At 57.1% G+C, this 15,610-nt stretch overlaps 2 protein-coding genes across 3 annotated transcripts; one reads left to right on the forward strand and one right to left on the reverse strand.

Moving 5' to 3' along the window:
- Window positions 1-4,440: 4,440 nt before the first annotated feature.
- LGALS2 (galectin 2) lies at window positions 4,441-6,150 on the forward strand. Its single transcript, XM_060165919.1, has 3 exons — window positions 4,441-4,523; window positions 5,705-5,864; window positions 6,004-6,150. The coding sequence occupies exons 1-3, from the start codon at window positions 4,456-4,458 to the stop codon at window positions 6,148-6,150; spliced, it is 375 nt and encodes a 124-aa protein (XP_060021902.1). The 5' UTR covers window positions 4,441-4,455.
- A 621-nt stretch (window positions 6,151-6,771) lies between these two features.
- Window positions 6,772-14,817, reverse strand: CDC42EP1 (CDC42 effector protein 1). 2 transcript variants are annotated; one of them, XM_060165090.1, is made up of 3 exons: window positions 14,693-14,817; window positions 9,350-10,101; window positions 6,772-8,020 (listed from the first exon to the last, which is right to left on the reverse strand). In XM_060165090.1, exons 2-3 carry the CDS (start codon window positions 9,810-9,812, stop codon window positions 7,419-7,421), a joined length of 1,065 nt encoding a protein of 354 aa, XP_060021073.1. In that variant the 5' UTR covers window positions 9,813-10,101; window positions 14,693-14,817; the 3' UTR covers window positions 6,772-7,418. The 2 variants fall into 2 exon arrangements, with proteins under 2 accessions (XP_060021073.1, XP_060021072.1); XM_060165089.1 differs by lacking the exon at window positions 14,693-14,817 and adding an exon at window positions 14,438-14,662.
- Between the last annotated feature and the right edge of the window lie 793 nt (window positions 14,818-15,610).

Below are 15,610 nucleotides of genomic sequence, written 5' to 3' on the forward strand. Positions count from 1 at the left end.
CCCTACTTAGTTTGTTATTGATACTTCTAGATGTTTTCTTTGAATCCACCACGTATTGCTTTTAAAACTTACACAGACAATCAGAAAAATCATGAGGTGAGGGGAGAAAACAAAAGACTCTCAAAATGACTCTGGACATCATAAAAGTATACAGATTTTTACCAACAAATCTCTGTTTCAGGATGAGAAAGTGGGGCTCAGGGCTGTTGGGTAGCCTGACAAGCTCACATGGTTTGTTCCCGCTCCTGGCGCCCAGTTCAGCGCTGCTTCTGGGTTCACATGCCCTCGAGATCTGGGAGGAGGCTGGGAAGCTGGGCTGGAGGGAGGCCAGGAGGATGCTCTGGGCTGAGTGGGCTGGGCCGGGGTGAGGAGGCTTCTGCCTGTTTGTTCTGGGTGCCAGGAGGTGCGGATGGAGAAACACCCTGGCAGAAAGGACCAAAGTCCTCATTTATGGCCTTGGAGGAGTTAATGTGTAATATTCTAGGATATAAGCTGGGCTGTGTGGTGAGACCCTGAGCCCAGATCTCCGGGAGCCACCGAGAGCTGCCGTCAGGAGCCGCCACCATGTCGGTGAGGATGCTGGCTCCCCACTGCCCACCTCCTCCAACCCTCTGCCTCTTCGCCTGAGTGGGGGTGGGGTGGATGCTGGCAGAAGAGCATCGCTGCCCCTCCAGCCTCCGTTTCCTCATCTGTATACTGAGGAAGTTGGACAGATCACCTCCACAGTCCACCCCCTTTTTAAAAAAATATTTATTTACTTGGCTGCGCCGGGTCTCAGTTGCTGCACGCGCGGGATTTTTAGCTGTGGGCATGTGGGATCTGTTCCCCAACCAGGGATCGAACCAGGTCCCCTGCATTGGTAGTGTAGAGTCTTAACCATTGGACCACCAGGGAAGTCCCTCCACAGCCCTTTAGCACCAAGGTCCTTTGCTCCCTCCACCACCGTTCTTAGCCTGTTTCTTTCCCCCTCTAGCCTCAGTTTTCTCATCAGTAATTTTCTCTTTTTTCTTTTTTTGCCTATCCCCCTCAGCTTCTGGGATCTTATTTCCCCGACCAGGGATCAAACCCGGGGCCCCCTGCAGTGGAAGCGCTGGAGTCCTAACCTCTGGACCGCCAGGGAACTCCCTCTCATTAGAAATATGAATCGTGGCAATACTGCTAACATCTATAGACATCTCTAACCTCTTAAAGATGAAGAACTGAGACTCGAAGATTAACTTGCCCGATATCACAAGCTGTACATTGCAGGGGTGGGGGTTCTTTGAGGCCCCTCGCTAATTCTTTTATTGCAAACCCTGCTCTGCCATAGCCTCCTGTGTGGCCTTGGACAAGGTACTTTGACAAGGTCCCCTCCCTGAGCCTCAGTCTCCCATATTTGGGGAATTGGATCACAGATGGCATCTTCTGAGGATGGTATATTGGTTTCCTGAGGCTGCCTTAACAAATTGATTGTCTCGCAGTTTTGGAGGCTTGGGGTCTGAAATCCAGGTGTTGACAGGGACGTGCTCTCTCTGAAGGCTCTAGGGGAGGATTCTTTCACGTCTTTTCCAGCTTCTGTTGGTTGCCGGCAATCTGTGGCCATCCCTGGCTTGTAGCTGTATCCCTCCAAACTCTGCCTCCGTCTTCACATGGTCTTTTCTGTGTGTCTGTGTTTCTGGGTTCAAATTTCCCTCTTCTTATAAGGACGCCAGTCGTATTGGATTTAGGGCCCACCCTCAGCCACTACGACCTCACCTCAGCTTGGCCCTATTTCCAGATAGGTCTCACTCACTGGCTCCGAGGAGACATGGTTTCCCGGGAGACAATATTCAAGTCAGCACAGGTGGGATGCAGGGTGTGGATGTGACTGGAGGGTCCAGCATAGATGGCACGGTGCTCTCCCCACCCTCTGCCTCCCAGGGAGGACCTCTGTGCCCAGAGACTTTCCCTACTTTCTCCTACCCCTGGTCATCTCATCCCTCCCTTTTTTTCCTCCTTCCTCAGAGACCACCTAGTCCAAACCTCTTATATTAAAGATGGGGGAACCGAGGTTCGGAAGGCGGCACAGCTGGCCCCTAGTCACTTGGCCAGCTAGGGACAGAGCTGGCACTAGATCCCGACCCCTGACACCTGCCCCCACCCCGACCCCAGCTTTGCCTCCCTGTCTCTCTCTGGGCTTCAGGCTTTGTTAAGCAGCGGGGTCAGGCCCCCTCCCATGGGCATCCCTGTTTGTCCAGATACACCCCGAGCCCGGCTTTTCTCATGCCCCTGCCCTGCAGCAGCCTTGGGCTCTCGGGTTCTTCTGTTTGAGCCGGGCAGCCAGCAGGATGTACAGGGGCAGCGGGGGTGCTTCTCCCCATCCCAGTCCCACCCTGACTGTCCCAGGGTCCTGGTGGGTGGCGCATGCAACTAGGAGACAGGAGAGTCCTCACGCCATCTGGTGGGGACTGTGCGTGCTGCAGGGCACACAGCTGTGAGGGTCTGCTTGGCGGCAGGGCGCCCATGTTCTTCTTTGGGACGGACTGGATAACCTCTCTAAGGAAGGCATTCTCTGTCTATCTGTGAGAGGCTGAAGGAGAATTTTAATCCAGTCTGGCCGGTGATCCAGCTGTTACCCTAAGCGCCCATCTGAGGAGTTAGGTCTCCTGCCTCCGAATCCCACTTTCTCGAAGGCAGGGAGATTTCCCCCCACCCAGGGGACGTCTGGCCACGTCTGGAGACATTTTTGGTCATCACAACTTGGGGGGAGGGTGCTACTGGCACTGGGTGGATAGAGACCAGGGATGCTGCTCTACCACCTACAGCACACAGGACAGACCCACAAGAGTGATCCAGCCCCAATGTCCAGGGTGCCAAGGCTGGGAAACCCTGCTCTGAGGCATCGTAGGGTCTGACGTGCTGTGATGCTCCACTCTCCCGGGCTTGGCAAGCCCTCTTTCAGGCCTTCCTTTTTAAAAAAATGTGTTTTATTTATTTATTTATTTAAGCTGCGTTGGGTCTTCATTGCTGCATGCGGGCTTTCTCTAGTTGCGGCGAGCGGGGGCTACTCTTCATTGTGGTGCATGGGCTTCTCATTGCGGTGGCTTCTCCCGTTGCGGAGCACGGGCTCCAGGCGTGCAGGCTCAGTAGCTGTGGTGCACGGGCTTAGTTGCTCTGCGGCACGTGGGATCTTCCCGGACCAGGGCTCGAACCCCGTGTCCCCTGCATCGGCAGGCAGATTCTTAACCACTGCGCCACCAGGGAAGCCCTCAGGCCTTCCTTTTAAAAGGCACTGCCTCCAGGAGAACTGGGCAACCCTACCCCTGTGCCAGCAAGGGACCATTGATCCCCCCACGGACACCGCCCTTGACTTTCAGCAAAGCGCCCTGGTCCCACGAGTTGGTTCAGGGCTTCCCAGATGTGCTCCCTCCAGAAAAAAAAAAAAAAAAAAAAATCAGTGAACAGAAATCCCACAATGTAAACGTGTTCCCCCATAAAGTGTTCTAAATATTTGGTGGCTGCTATATCCTGTCTGGCCCAACCACACACCCTCCAACCATGGATGTGAAAACTGGACATTTTCTCAGGCTGGGATAATGAGCTTTGAAAACCCAGCTTCGAGAGCCTCTCTCTAACCGTAGTAAAGTTGTGGGAACCCCTGCTATATGGAAATTCAGACAGTGCCAAGGTCGATGGAAAAATAGGAAGCAGATGGATACTGTAGTAGCAATAAATAAGCATAATGACCACAGTCCCTTGATTTGCTTTTAGCCCGTGCCCTACTTGTGGATTTCACAAACGTGAGCTCTCATCCTCCCAACCAGCTCAACGGAGGCGCTATTAACCTCAGGGCCTCCAACAGCATCTGTCACACAGTGGACGCTCGGCAACTGGTTCTGAGTGAATAAATCAAATCAGCCCATTTTATAGATGAGGAAAGTGAGGTAGGGAGAGGGATTTTGATGGACATGTTCAGACATGTGACTTACGGAGCTTTATAGATTCTTCGTTTGGGATGGGCCTAGACCTGCCTGTGACACAGTCATTTTCTGTCAGTAAAATGACTCCAAGTTCGTGCAAGAACTAAGCATATCCTTGTTTGGGGGGTTTTGCAGAGGGTGCTGTGCATCATCACTTGAACACGTTTGGGAACAGTGAGGTGGGCAGTAGTCATTCTATCCATGTCATAGATGGGCAAACTGAGGTTCCCTCAGCTGGGCCCTATGTCTCCAGATCTGGCTGTTCTTCAGGCCGCAGTGGATGAGAGTGAAGCAAAATGGGCAAGAGAGGAGCTCCGGGAAGCTCTGATCTGAGCACTCTGGCTCTTTCCCTTCCCAGCTCCGTGCTCTCATGTGGGCAGAGGGAGACTGAGGCCTGGGGCCAGGTCGGGATGGGATGATGCTGGTGAATGGGCTTCAGCAGCACAAGAGCGCTGGGCACGTGTGTGATTGATTTGTGCGGGTTGTTTCTCTGTTGGTGCAGGGGAAATTTGAGATTATGAACATGGACATGAAGGTGGGGACAACCCTGAAGATCAAGGGCAAGATCGCAGACTGTGCTGATGGGTGAGCCAGTGGGGGGAGGGGAGGCAGGACATGCTGATGGGTGAGCCAGTGGGGGGGAGGGTGAGGCAGGAGGGGGAGGGGGGCTGCCCACAGACCTGGAGCAGGCTGGGAAGGGCAGCCTTGTGAAATGGTCGGACAACGAGCGTGACCTCAGAGCAGGGCCTTTTGTACACTCCTGCACGCTCTCACCCCCTCCCACACCCCTGCTGGCTCCTCTTCTGTTAGGGCTGCTTTCACATCTGAGGCTTCAGAATCCACAGCGGATGCCATGTGCTCAGTTTCCTTGGCCCCCAACAGACGCTGAAGGGGCAAGTGAGAAATCCCGGAAGCTCTGCCCAGTCCTCTGCGAGTCAGGTGCCTCTACTGAAGGCCCAAACCCCCGGGGAACCACCCTCTTGACCCAGCTGAAGGGTCAGAGGCCGGCCTTTCACACGCATTATACTAGCGACAGCCGCCAGGGGCCGCCAAGCGGTCTTGTTTGCCTTCTCTCCGTTAGAACCAGAGGCATTTCTCCGCCTCAGGTGTTACAGCTCGGCGTTAGCCTCTCCTGTGTGCAGGACAATGTCAGCATTTCTTGGGACTGATCTCCATCAACTTTTGGTTGGGGAAGGGCAGACGGACGCATTGTGTAGGAGCCAAGAGAAAATCACCCCTTTCTCCTGCGTGGGTCCCTAAGGGTTGCAGAAATGTGGGATACCTCTGGTCTGAGACGTCCCAATGAAGGCACCCCATGACTCAGAACATCCCACTCTCAGGGACCCTGAAGGTCTATCTAACTCAGGCCCCTGTAGTGATCTTTTCAAGAGATCACACAACTCCTGATTGCATACCTCTAATGACAGGGAGCTCACCACTTTAGGTGTCCAACTATTTATGGCCAAACTTAATGGGTCTTCAGATAGTTGAGAACAGCAATTCTTTCCCCCAGGATAGACACCTTCATTTCCTGAAATGTCACTATTAGTTACCCTCTTGTCAGGAACCTTAGTCTGTGCTCTAAATGGAATGTGATACTCCAGTGCCCAGTCTGATCAAGTTGTCACCTCCCTTGTTTTAAGGCACAGACCTCGGTTAACACAACCTTTGGTGATTCTTCCAGTTTGTGGTCAGCCCTGCGCCCCAAGCTGCTTTAGCCAGGGCTAAAGGCCCCTTATTCTCACCTGTTACTCCTTCCCCTGCAGCTTTGTGATTAATCTGGGCCAGGGGACAGATAAACTGAACCTGCATTTCAACCCACGTTTCGATGAATCCACCATCGTCTGCAACACATGGGATGACAACTGCTGGGGGCAGGAGCAACGGGACAGTCACATGTGCTTCACACCGGGATCAGAGGTCAAGGTGAGGTCAAAGGCGGAAGGGGCCTGAGGAGGATATCAAGGAGAGAGCCCAGATGGTAGGGCACCCTGGCCCACCAGGCACTGCCGTGGCCCCTTTCCAGGGTGCTCCTGCCTCCCTGATGCCTTCCCTCCCACTGCAGCTCCTCGTGACCTTCGAGAACAACGAATTCAAGGTGAAGATGCCAGACGGGCACCAGTTGACCTTTCCCAACAGGCTGGGCCACAACCACTTGAGATACCTGAGTGTGCAGGGCGGGTTCAGCATCTCCTCCTTCAAGCTAGACTGAGGGCAGCACCTCGCCAGAACGCAAGACCCCGGAGCGGATTCCGGCTCCTGACTCCCAGCTACCTCCAGTCACGCGGGATCAGCAGCCCTTGGGTCCCCCGCTTCCCATCTGCTGTTCCTAACCCTCTGTGCTCATCCCCCAAGGCTAAGAACCAACAAAAGAATCCACCTTTATAGAGTCTTTCCGTGGCAGGAACTGTGGTGCTTTCCACTATCTTAATGCTCCCAGCATCCTCATGATACAGATGAGGAAACTGAGGCATAAGGTCCTTGGACTGCCACATGGGGGTTGGGATGTGCTCCCGAACACCTCTAAGCCACCAGTCCTGCCTGCTTGTCCCCTTTTATCACCAGGGCAAGTGCCAAGCTGCCCTGTGGGATTATGGTTCCAGGCACCTGGGCTCGGGGCTGTTCCCGGAACTATAGATAAGGGCTCCCACCTGGGCCTCTTATCGCAGGGCTATTCATTCCGGCCTAATTACTCATTACCCAATGCCTCGGCCCTTCCCCTCACCGGGGCCCCCTGGGGGAGTCCTTGGCTTTCCAAACCCAGTGCTTAGGGGACTCAAGCAGGTGGCGCTGACATTGTCCTCCCAGGTCCTCAAGCATCTTGCAGGACACCTTTTATCAAAAAAGCCTTTTTTAATCAGGACCCACAGGCAGGTCTGGGGTGCACGGGAAAGTGGGATTCCCCCACTGTGAGGTCACACCTGACTTTTCTCTGAGGCTTCTGGGACAAGTGGGGTGGCGGGGGGAATGTCGGGGAAGCAGCCTTAGCAAGGGCTGGGGCTCTCAGAAAGGCAGTGGGGACCCTGCTGGGGGCAACTCCAGGATGAGCTGGGGCAGGCGGTCCCTTTGGGAGAGGGGACAAAGGCTCTGTGTGCTATGCTCCCCACCCCCACCCAGCAAGGGCAGCTTTCCCAGCACAAAGGCTGCACTGTGAGGCGAGGCCCTCCAGCTGGTGGGGATGGCCTGGGGTGGCGGGTGGGCCCGAGCAATGGCTACTGGGTCCAGAGTGGCAGTGGGGGGAGGCCGGGCGGCCCAGCACGGCCCATGGGAACACGCAGGTCCCAGGACAAGCCTGGTCTCCTCTGGCCTCCCTCCCATGTCTGTCCTGCAGGGGTGTGGAGGGGTCTGGGGACAACTTGGGTTTTCTCCCATCTTTCGTTGGCGGGACCCAGCTGTCAGGTGAGGGGCTGGCTCTGCGCCCGGGGGGTTCATAGGCGGTGCCCCGAGGCTGGCTGGGGTCCTGAGCCCATGCCCAGCCGCTCACACCTTGACCTCGTCATCCTCCTCAGCTTCAGCAAACTTGAAGGTGTTGGCTTGCACCGTGCTGGGCACGGAGGCCCTGCTGCCTGCCTGCGGCGGCCCCCACCCTTCGTCCAGGCTCTCCCAAGAGGCCCGAGCCTGGGGCAGCGCCTCGACCAGCTCGCGCCGAGCACCCATCTCAGCGTAGTGGCAGCTGCTTTGGCTGCCACCACGGCCTGCTCCCCAGTGCCTGCCGGGGCCCACGCCAGCAGGTGCACAGGGACGCTCCCCTACTGGGCTGGCCCTCGCCTCGGCCGTTGGGCCCAACCCCAGGGTTACCCCATTGGGGCACTGTCCACGGGGTGGGGGGCTTGAGGCAGGGGTCGGGGGGTTTGCAGCAGGGGCTGGGGCTGGGGTCTCGGCTGCAGAGCCTTCTGAGAGGCTCATGACCCCCAGCAGCTCACTGAGGAGAGAGGGCCCAAGGTCGAGGTCCAGGCGGAAGGACAGGAGGGAGTCAGAGCGGCGAAGCTCAGGCTCAGAGGGGAAGGAGCTATCACGGTCTCGGTCACGAGGCTTTTCTGGGCGAGGCAGGCGAGAGATGGTGCAGAACCCGGAGTCCAGGCCTAGAAGAGAAATAGGGAGCAGGGTCGTAGCTGGGGTCCCTAACCAGGAACTGGGGGGGGGGAAGCCAGGACCAACTCCAGCTTGCTCTGTGGCCTTTGGCAAGCCACTCCCCCATCTGGCCTCAGTTTTCCCCGTCTTCCAATACAGTGAGCCCCGTGGTCTCTTGTGTGATCCTCCTGTCAACCCTGGAAATTTACATAATCCTCATTCCCATTCTGCAGATGAAGAAAGTGAGGCTCAGTTTGGGACGAGGGGAAGGGCTAGCTCAGGGCCACAGAGTTTGATGGGCTGAAGCCAAGCCTGGAGCTCAAATCTCCTGACTCTCAGTCCCAGCTGCGAACTTGTATGACCCCTGGTTCCCTGCCATGAACCTATAGCATACGGGCTGGTTTGTGGGCACAGGGATGGAACCAGTACCCAGAGTCTGACTACATAGAAATCAAGACCCAGAGGACAGGCAAAGGCCCTCCAAAGGTCCTCTGTCCCAGCCCCTGGCTCCAGGACTACCAGGACTGAGATATAGTGGTGGGACTGTGGACCAGCCGTCAGTGAGGTTCTAAGCATCACCCCTGGAGACGGAGCACCGGAGGAAGCCTCCGGTGCTGGGGCAAAACTGCAGGGCAGGAAATGGCCACCAGGTGGCAGCAGGGGCCCCGGTTCCCAGGTGAGCTGTCCAGAGGGGGAGCCAAGGTTACACCTGCCACTCCCCACCCCGGCAGGAAGGGCCTCTGGCTTCTGTCCACGCAAGTGGTTTTCCAAATTTGCCAAGTTACAGGAACCTTTGTTCACATAACGACACAGCGACAGCTCCTGTGTCCTGAGCACCTACTCTGTGCCAGATTCCGGGCCACACTGAGAATGCGCATCATCTCACCGAACCTCAGCAGTGACCCTGAGGGGCCCATTATACAGGCCAGGACTTGACTTAACAGCAGTCAGCTGGATCACTGGGAATCAGGCAGAACCAGAATTTGAATCCAGAGCCCTGGCTCTCTGCCTCTCCACTATATCATTCTGACACAAGGGAGCTGCTTCCATTGAAGTGGGCAGCCAGGCCAAGAGCCTGGGTGTGGGGTGGGGCAGCTCAGGGGCAGGTAGAACTCAAACCCCATCTCCTCACCCCTTAACCTCAGTGTTTTGGGGAGTGAGCAGGTTCCCACCCTGTGACCCCCCCCCACACCCGCTCCATCCATGATTTGGGGTTTGGGCCTGACCTCCACGGAGACTGAAATGCCGTGGCGAAAAGAGCTCACTTGGAGTCTTTCCTGAACCATCAAACCCCCTGGGACTCAGCCTCTGGAAAATAGGCAGATAGCCCAGGCCCTCACCGTAACTGGAGTGGCCATCTGTGGAGGTGGCAGGGCTGCGGTCGAAGCTGAGCTTGCCCACCACGAGGCTGTCGTAGGCGGCCTGGTTGAGCTGAGGCAGGGAGATGGCGTTCTTGATGATGGGGGAGATGGCGGGTGGAGCAGGTGAAGGCGCAGGTGGGGAAGCCATCCTCCGGGGCGGCGCCCCTACCCTCCGCACCAGCTGCAGCTTCTTGGCCAGGAAGCTGCGGGGCGAGCGGTGGGTGCCCCGTGAGCTGCCACCGTGGTTGCTGAGGAAGGAGGTGTCGCCGAAGACGTCCCCGCCACGGCCCACATGCATGGTGTGGCGGAAGTCCCCGAGCGGGGGGCTGATCATGTCCGCAGTCAGCCGCCTCTTCCCCTGCGAGCTGGACACCCAGCCCACGGGTGAGAGCTTGCCCAGGTTCATGGCCGGGGCTCCTCCGGCCCCCTGGGGGCCCGGCATCGGCTCTGGCTGTTCACAGCTGCTGGTCCATGCCCACGGGGGGGCCTGGGGAGGGCGCTGGGCTGGGCTAAGGGTCCGCTTCTCAGCTCCCTCCTTCTCGGTGAAAGGGGGCGGATGGAGCCTGCGCCCCTGCTCTCCTAAGGTGCTGCCCCCAAATACTGAGGCTATGGGAAGTCCATGGCTTGTCTGTCCCTGAGGCCTGGCTCCTAGCCCTGTGGAAGCAGCTGTAGGTGTTCTGTCCAAGAACACAGAAATGCGGACAGCCCCTCTCCTGCCCAGGGGTGGAGACCTAAAAGAAAGAAAAGTAGTGGTAGGCCTGGGGGCATCCTGGGTCCAAATAATAACAGCTAAAGAGAACAAATGGGGACTCCCTGGTGGTCCAGTGGTTAGGACTCTGCGCTTCCACTGCAGGAAGTGCAGGTTCCCTCCCTGGTTGGGGAGCTAAGATCCCCGAATGCTTCGTGGTGTGAGCAAAAAGTAAAAAAAAAAGAACAAATGATGGGGAACACGGAGAAAATGCTGAGCAGACAGACACACAAAGGAGGACACATCGCATATTTCCACGTACAGAAAATTTAAGAACAGGCAAAACAAAACAATGTGATAGAAGTCAGAATTGTGGTTGCCTTTGAACAGGTATAGACTGGGAGGGGGCACAAAAAATTCATCGAGCTGCACACTTAAGCTGTGTGTAGGTAAAAAGTATGAGTGGTCGTTATACGGCGCCCGCTGATGAAGCACCTACTGAGCGCCAATGGCTTAAGTTCATCACTCATTTAACCCAGACAACAGCCCTGAGGGAGGCTCTATAGAGAGAGGAGAAACTGAGGCACAAAGAAGTGAAGGGACTTGCCCGACGCCACACAGTAGGCAATGGTGAAGCAGGGCTCCCAACCCCAGAGCCCTTGAACTCCAAGGGCCTCCTGCTGGTGGGTTGAGTAAGTCACCTCCCTTCTTGTTGGGTTAAATTGTCTTCCAGCAAGGCCAGGAGGGAGGAGGTGCCCAATGAAGGTTTTGTGAACTGCTGTGTAAACAGCAGAACCCTTCGCCTTCTAGATGCTTCCTGGAAAAAGGATCCTGTGGTCAAAAGTGGTTTTTCCAGATGCCTACTACATGCCTGAGCATATTCAAGGCTCTGAGAAGGCCCGCAGGAAAGAACATTATCATAGTTTTGACAAAAGCCTTGTCACCGGGGAACAAGTTTTGGAAAAAGCTGGTGCCAAAAGCTATTTCTTGCCTACTCCCTGCCCTCCTGATCTCTCCCCCACTTTCTTCCCCAGTCCCAGTCTTCCCTAAGCTTCTCCTGGTCCGACGCTACCCCTTCTAGTATCATAGAAAGTGTACGCTAGAGGACACCTATGAGCCTATGTTCCCACATTTGGTTTTCCTGTGGCCCAGAGAGGCCAAGCTTGCTCAAGGTCACATCAAGAGAGCTGGTAGAGGGCTTCCCCTCTACCTTCCCTGGTGGCTCAGTGGTTGAGAGTCTGCCTGCTGATGCAGGGGACACGGGTTCATGCCCCGGTCCGGGAAGATCCCACATGCCATGGAGTGGCTGGGCGCGTGAGCCACGGCCGCTGAGCCTGTGCTCCGCAGTGGGAGAGGCCACAACAGTGAGAGGCCCGCGTACCGCAAAAAAAAAAAAAAAAAAAAAAAAAGAGCCGGTAGAGACGTCAACTCAGAGCCTTTGACTCACGCAGCCTTTACTGGCCCGTGGAGCCCAGTCTTGTCTCTCCAGATCACAACACACTCTGAGGCTGGGGCCACTGCCTGGATTTTCCCTCCTCCCTCCGTCCCAGCACTCAGCTTGGGCTCTGCAGGTGGCCAAGTGCCAAATCAATACCAGTTTAATCACAGGAGTTCTTTGTGATACCTTCATGCCAAAGGTTCACCCCTTGTCACCTTCCGAGTGAGGGTAGGTGGAGGATTCAGTGGCCTCACAGTGTGACCTTGGGCAAGTCATTTACCTCCACAGGCCTGGCACCTGAGCTGATAAACGTTGATAATGATTCTTAACAAGAACACCTAGATCTGAGTGTCAACTTAAAAAAAAATTTTTTGCTGCCACCTCCAAGAGTAAAAACCTCAATTCTGCCCTTCAAATGTTATTTGAAATTCAAAATAGGTTAAATAACAAGATAAAAACAAAGGAGGCAATAAAACAAAGCTTGCTTTGTTTTCTGACTACATTCTCTTCCCTTCCCACCATCTGATCCTCTCCCAACCCTAACTCCTCCCCCCTGGGGGGCGGTTCTGAATCATCCCTTTCCCTGGCACCCCAGGCACCAAGAAGTCCTTGTGGAATGTTTGCTGAAGTTATGAAGCGCTCTGCATTTGGCCAGCCACTGCATGATGTCATCTGATTCTCCAACAGCCCCGAAAAGCTGGAGGGTTAGCCCATTTTACAGGAAGAGCCGCGGCTTGGAGAGAAGGAACTTGGCCAAGGTCACAAGGCAGGTACCTGCCATGCGCCAGGTTTCCCTGCTCTGCTGAGATGAGGATTAAATCTCTGGAGGAGGGGGGGAGGGTGTCATCCTGAAATGTCATGAAGAGGGGTCACTGTGTCTGCCATGGGGCCACACCCACCTCTCCCCAGCCCCCAATTCCCTGGCTTCTAGAAGCAGCCCCTCCTTTCTCAGCAAAAGGGGCTCCAGCCCCCACCCAACACCCATGGCCACTTTGACTTGTGAGACCAGCTTCTGCCCCAATCTTGTGATGCCCCCACCTCCCAAATATCTCTGGGCACCTCCAAAAATCTCTACCCCACCCACTGCTGTAGAGAGACCTGCGGCATTGTGGAGCCGAGGGCAGGGCACTGCTACTGGGGACCTGTTTTCCCACGTGGAAAACAAGAACTGCATCGAAGCTGGTCCTCTCGCAGGAGAGTTTTAAGAGTGGAAGATGCTGTCAATTAAACCCTTGGCTCCTGAAGCAGGGCTGGGTTTCAAAGCCAACATTCTGACACTAACATCTCTCATTCTGGGGACCCTTGATGGCAGCCCACTTGGTACTTGACTCTGACCACTAGGTATTGCTGGTGGTTAGGGGTGCCCCACCTGGCCCTGGAGTAAGCAGGGCTCCGGCTGTCCAGGAACATGGCCTATCTCCCCTCACCTGTCCAGGAATACTACCTGCTAATGCTCACAAATACCCATTTTACAGATGGAAAAAATGAGGCACAGAAAGGGAACTGACTTGCCCCAAGTCAGAGAACAAAAAAAAGTGGTGTGGCTGGGAACCTCCCCAGGAGTCGACCAACATCAACAGTAAATGCCAGGGGAGTGGGCGAAGACTCCAGGGGTGTGGGGAAGAGTTGTTGGGGTCCGGGCAGGTGCCCAGCCGGAGTACAGAAGGGCAGGCCTGGGAGGCAGGAGACTCAGCTCTGCAGATTCGGTGTCTGTGACCTGGGCTAGAGTGGTCACCGTGCAGCCTCAGTGTCGCATGTTTACCCTACAGAGGACAGTCAGGCCTGGGTACTTGGTAGATGCTTGCTCAATAGCGGTGGTGACCACGAGGACAAGATTTGGGGCCGGAAGCAGGGACCATGCGTTAGGGAAGGCCAGCAGGGGCCGCTGTGGAGGCACCTGTGGTTGGAGGAACCAAGGTGGGGGGAGGGGGAGAGGCAAGGCTGAGTCGGGTGTGGGGGCCGCGGCACCCTAGCGTTCACCTGGGGGTCACCCGCAGGCCCCTAGCGGGCACTACCTCTCATCCTGGAGGCCACTCCCTGCACAGAGCCCCCCTCTCGCAAGTGTCCCGCTGGGTAACACCACCCCTGCCAATGCGCAGCGGGACCCTGTCTCTGTTAGGGCTGCTCTGGCCTCTGGAACAAGGGGTTAACTCCCTGGGGGCTGCCTTCTTCTGGTTCTCAGAGTCCAGCCACTTCAAGACGCGGAAACTGAGGCCAGAAAGAGCGTAGCAAGCTGTCCACAGTGGCAGCGGAGACCCCGTTCTCAGGACGTCAAGGGGGATAGTAGTAGGAGGGAGCACCTTGGGCCACAGGGGAGGAAGGAGGAAGAGGGGGAGACGCTTCTTGCCCAGACACCCCAAGTTAGAGCCGAATCAGCCTTTGGCTCGGCGAGGCTGACTGGCTTCCGGCAGGGTCTCCCCAAGTCCTCGGTTCCAGTCCCTGCGCCGCGTTTCGTGCGGCTGTGGCTTCCGGGCCAGTCCTTTCACCAGTCTGAGCCTCAGTTTCCCGATCCAGAAAATGGGCTTCAAACTTCTCGAGTCTTGCCTGTCTCGGCAAGAATAGAACAGTCTCGAGGGCAGTCGGGATTGGAAGTCCCGGGAAAGATTTTGGCCAGAAAACATTCCCTCTGGGAGGTACGGGGTTAGAATGCGGAGGGTCGCTCCGCCGGTAAGGGGGCAGCCGGCTGCCTTGGCCCGAGGGGAACCGGACGGGATGACCTCATCCGCTGCTCCGGCCTGGAATGCGGCGGTTGGGGAGGGGGCAGGGTGCCTGGACCATCTCCCCAGCGGTCCCCCCCACTTCCCGCTCTCCGCGCCGGCCTCGACAAGGGGCCAGACATTCCGACACATAGCCCCCTCCCCGTTCCTTCCCTTCCTTTCCCAGGGCAGGAAGGAGCCTAGACTGCCCTCGACTCGCCCCCTCCTCCCGCAACCCGCTTTACCTTCCAATTCTCTGCCCCACTCTTCCCGCCGGGAACATTGCAAAACAACCCGAAAACTTGGAGCGTCCCGTTGCCGCTCCCGCGGCCAGCGCTCCGGGCCTGCCTGTTGTCACCCGGGGCGACGTTGGCAGGCTGGCCCCCCTCCCCCGCTCCTTGAGCCTAGCGGAGGTGCCAAGTCCCCGCGGCGCCGCGATCCCCCTGCCGGTGTCCACGCCCACCCCGGGCTCGACGACCCGCGAGCCAGCTCGCAGTTACCTTCTCTCCGCGAGCCGCAGGAGCTGGGGGCGAAGGGCGAACGCGTCGGCAGCGCGTCCCGGCGCGCAGCCCGGGCGAGTGGCTGGGCCGGTCTGCGCCGCCCTGGCCGCGGGCTCCGCGGGCTGGCTCCGGGGGCGGGGGCGGGGTGTGGGCCCGCTCCCTCCTCCCGCCTCTCCCCTCCCGTCTGCGGGCGGGGCCGGGCCCCCGTCCCGGGCACCGATCACGCCGCCCCGAGCGGCGGCGGCGAAAGCTGGAGGGGGAGCGGCGGGGACGTCCGGTCAGGCTTTTGCCTGCTGCCTGGGGCAGGGGGAGCCGGGGAACGTGCGGGTTGCCGGGGCGAGGTGACTCGGTCCTCGGATCCCAAGCCCTCTTCCACCGTCTCCCTGCGTGGCCTTGGGACGCCCTGACCTGGTAACTCTCGCTGCTGGGCTCTTCAGCAGCTCCCTGCGGGAGTTTGGGGAACGGGGAAGCCGGATCTCAGAGGCCTTGAATGCCAGAGTCCTGCTTAGACCTTAAATTCTACAAGCTGGGATACCCACCCTTACTCCTAACCCCCCTTTCCTTTTTGCTCCAGTACAGGCCCCCGCGGGTACCAGGACACAGACATGAGCCAGACTGGGGTGCAGGCCACTGGTAGAGCGGTGTGTTGTGTGGTCAGGGCTGTGGACCTTGGAACTCAACAGCCTGGCTTCCTATTTTGTTCTGGTCACTGCTTATCCTTTCTGTGCCTTGCTTTTCCCATCTGTAAAATGGCATAATAGCAGCAGGCATCAGATGTTATGTTGTTAAGTGTCCTCTGCTGTGTCAGCACCTAGGAATCTTGCTGAACAATTACATGAGGTCGCGCCTCAGATAGATGGGTTCCGACAGCTTTATTGAGCACCCTCAACCCCACCCGTGAGGGGCAGGGAATCAGCC

This window comes from Lagenorhynchus albirostris, chromosome 11, assembly GCF_949774975.1.
Source record: "Lagenorhynchus albirostris chromosome 11, mLagAlb1.1, whole genome shotgun sequence".
In the NCBI taxonomy this organism is placed as follows: domain Eukaryota; kingdom Metazoa; phylum Chordata; class Mammalia; order Artiodactyla; family Delphinidae; genus Lagenorhynchus; species Lagenorhynchus albirostris.

Bases quoted from the DNA above. Each gene is read 5' to 3' on its own strand.
- CDC42EP1 (XM_060165089.1), bottom strand. From the start codon at position 14,475: ATGTTCCCGGCGGGAAGAGTGGGGCAGAGAATTGGAAG. The intron at 10,102-14,437 runs GTAAAGCGGGTT...TCTTTCTTTTAG, and splicing joins GTGGGGCAGAGAATTGGAAG to GTCTCCACCCCTGGGCAGGA. The intron at 8,021-9,349 runs GTGAGGGCCTGG...TTTCTCTTCTAG, and splicing joins AGATGGCCACTCCAGTTACG to GCCTGGACTCCGGGTTCTGC.
- LGALS2 (XM_060165919.1), top strand. From the start codon at position 4,456: ATGAACATGGACATGAAGGTGGGGACAACCCTGAAGATCAAGGGCAAG. The intron at 4,524-5,704 runs GTGAGCCAGTGG...CTTCCCCTGCAG, and splicing joins ATCGCAGACTGTGCTGATGG to CTTTGTGATTAATCTGGGCC. The intron at 5,865-6,003 runs GTGAGGTCAAAG...CTCCCACTGCAG, and splicing joins CACCGGGATCAGAGGTCAAG to CTCCTCGTGACCTTCGAGAA.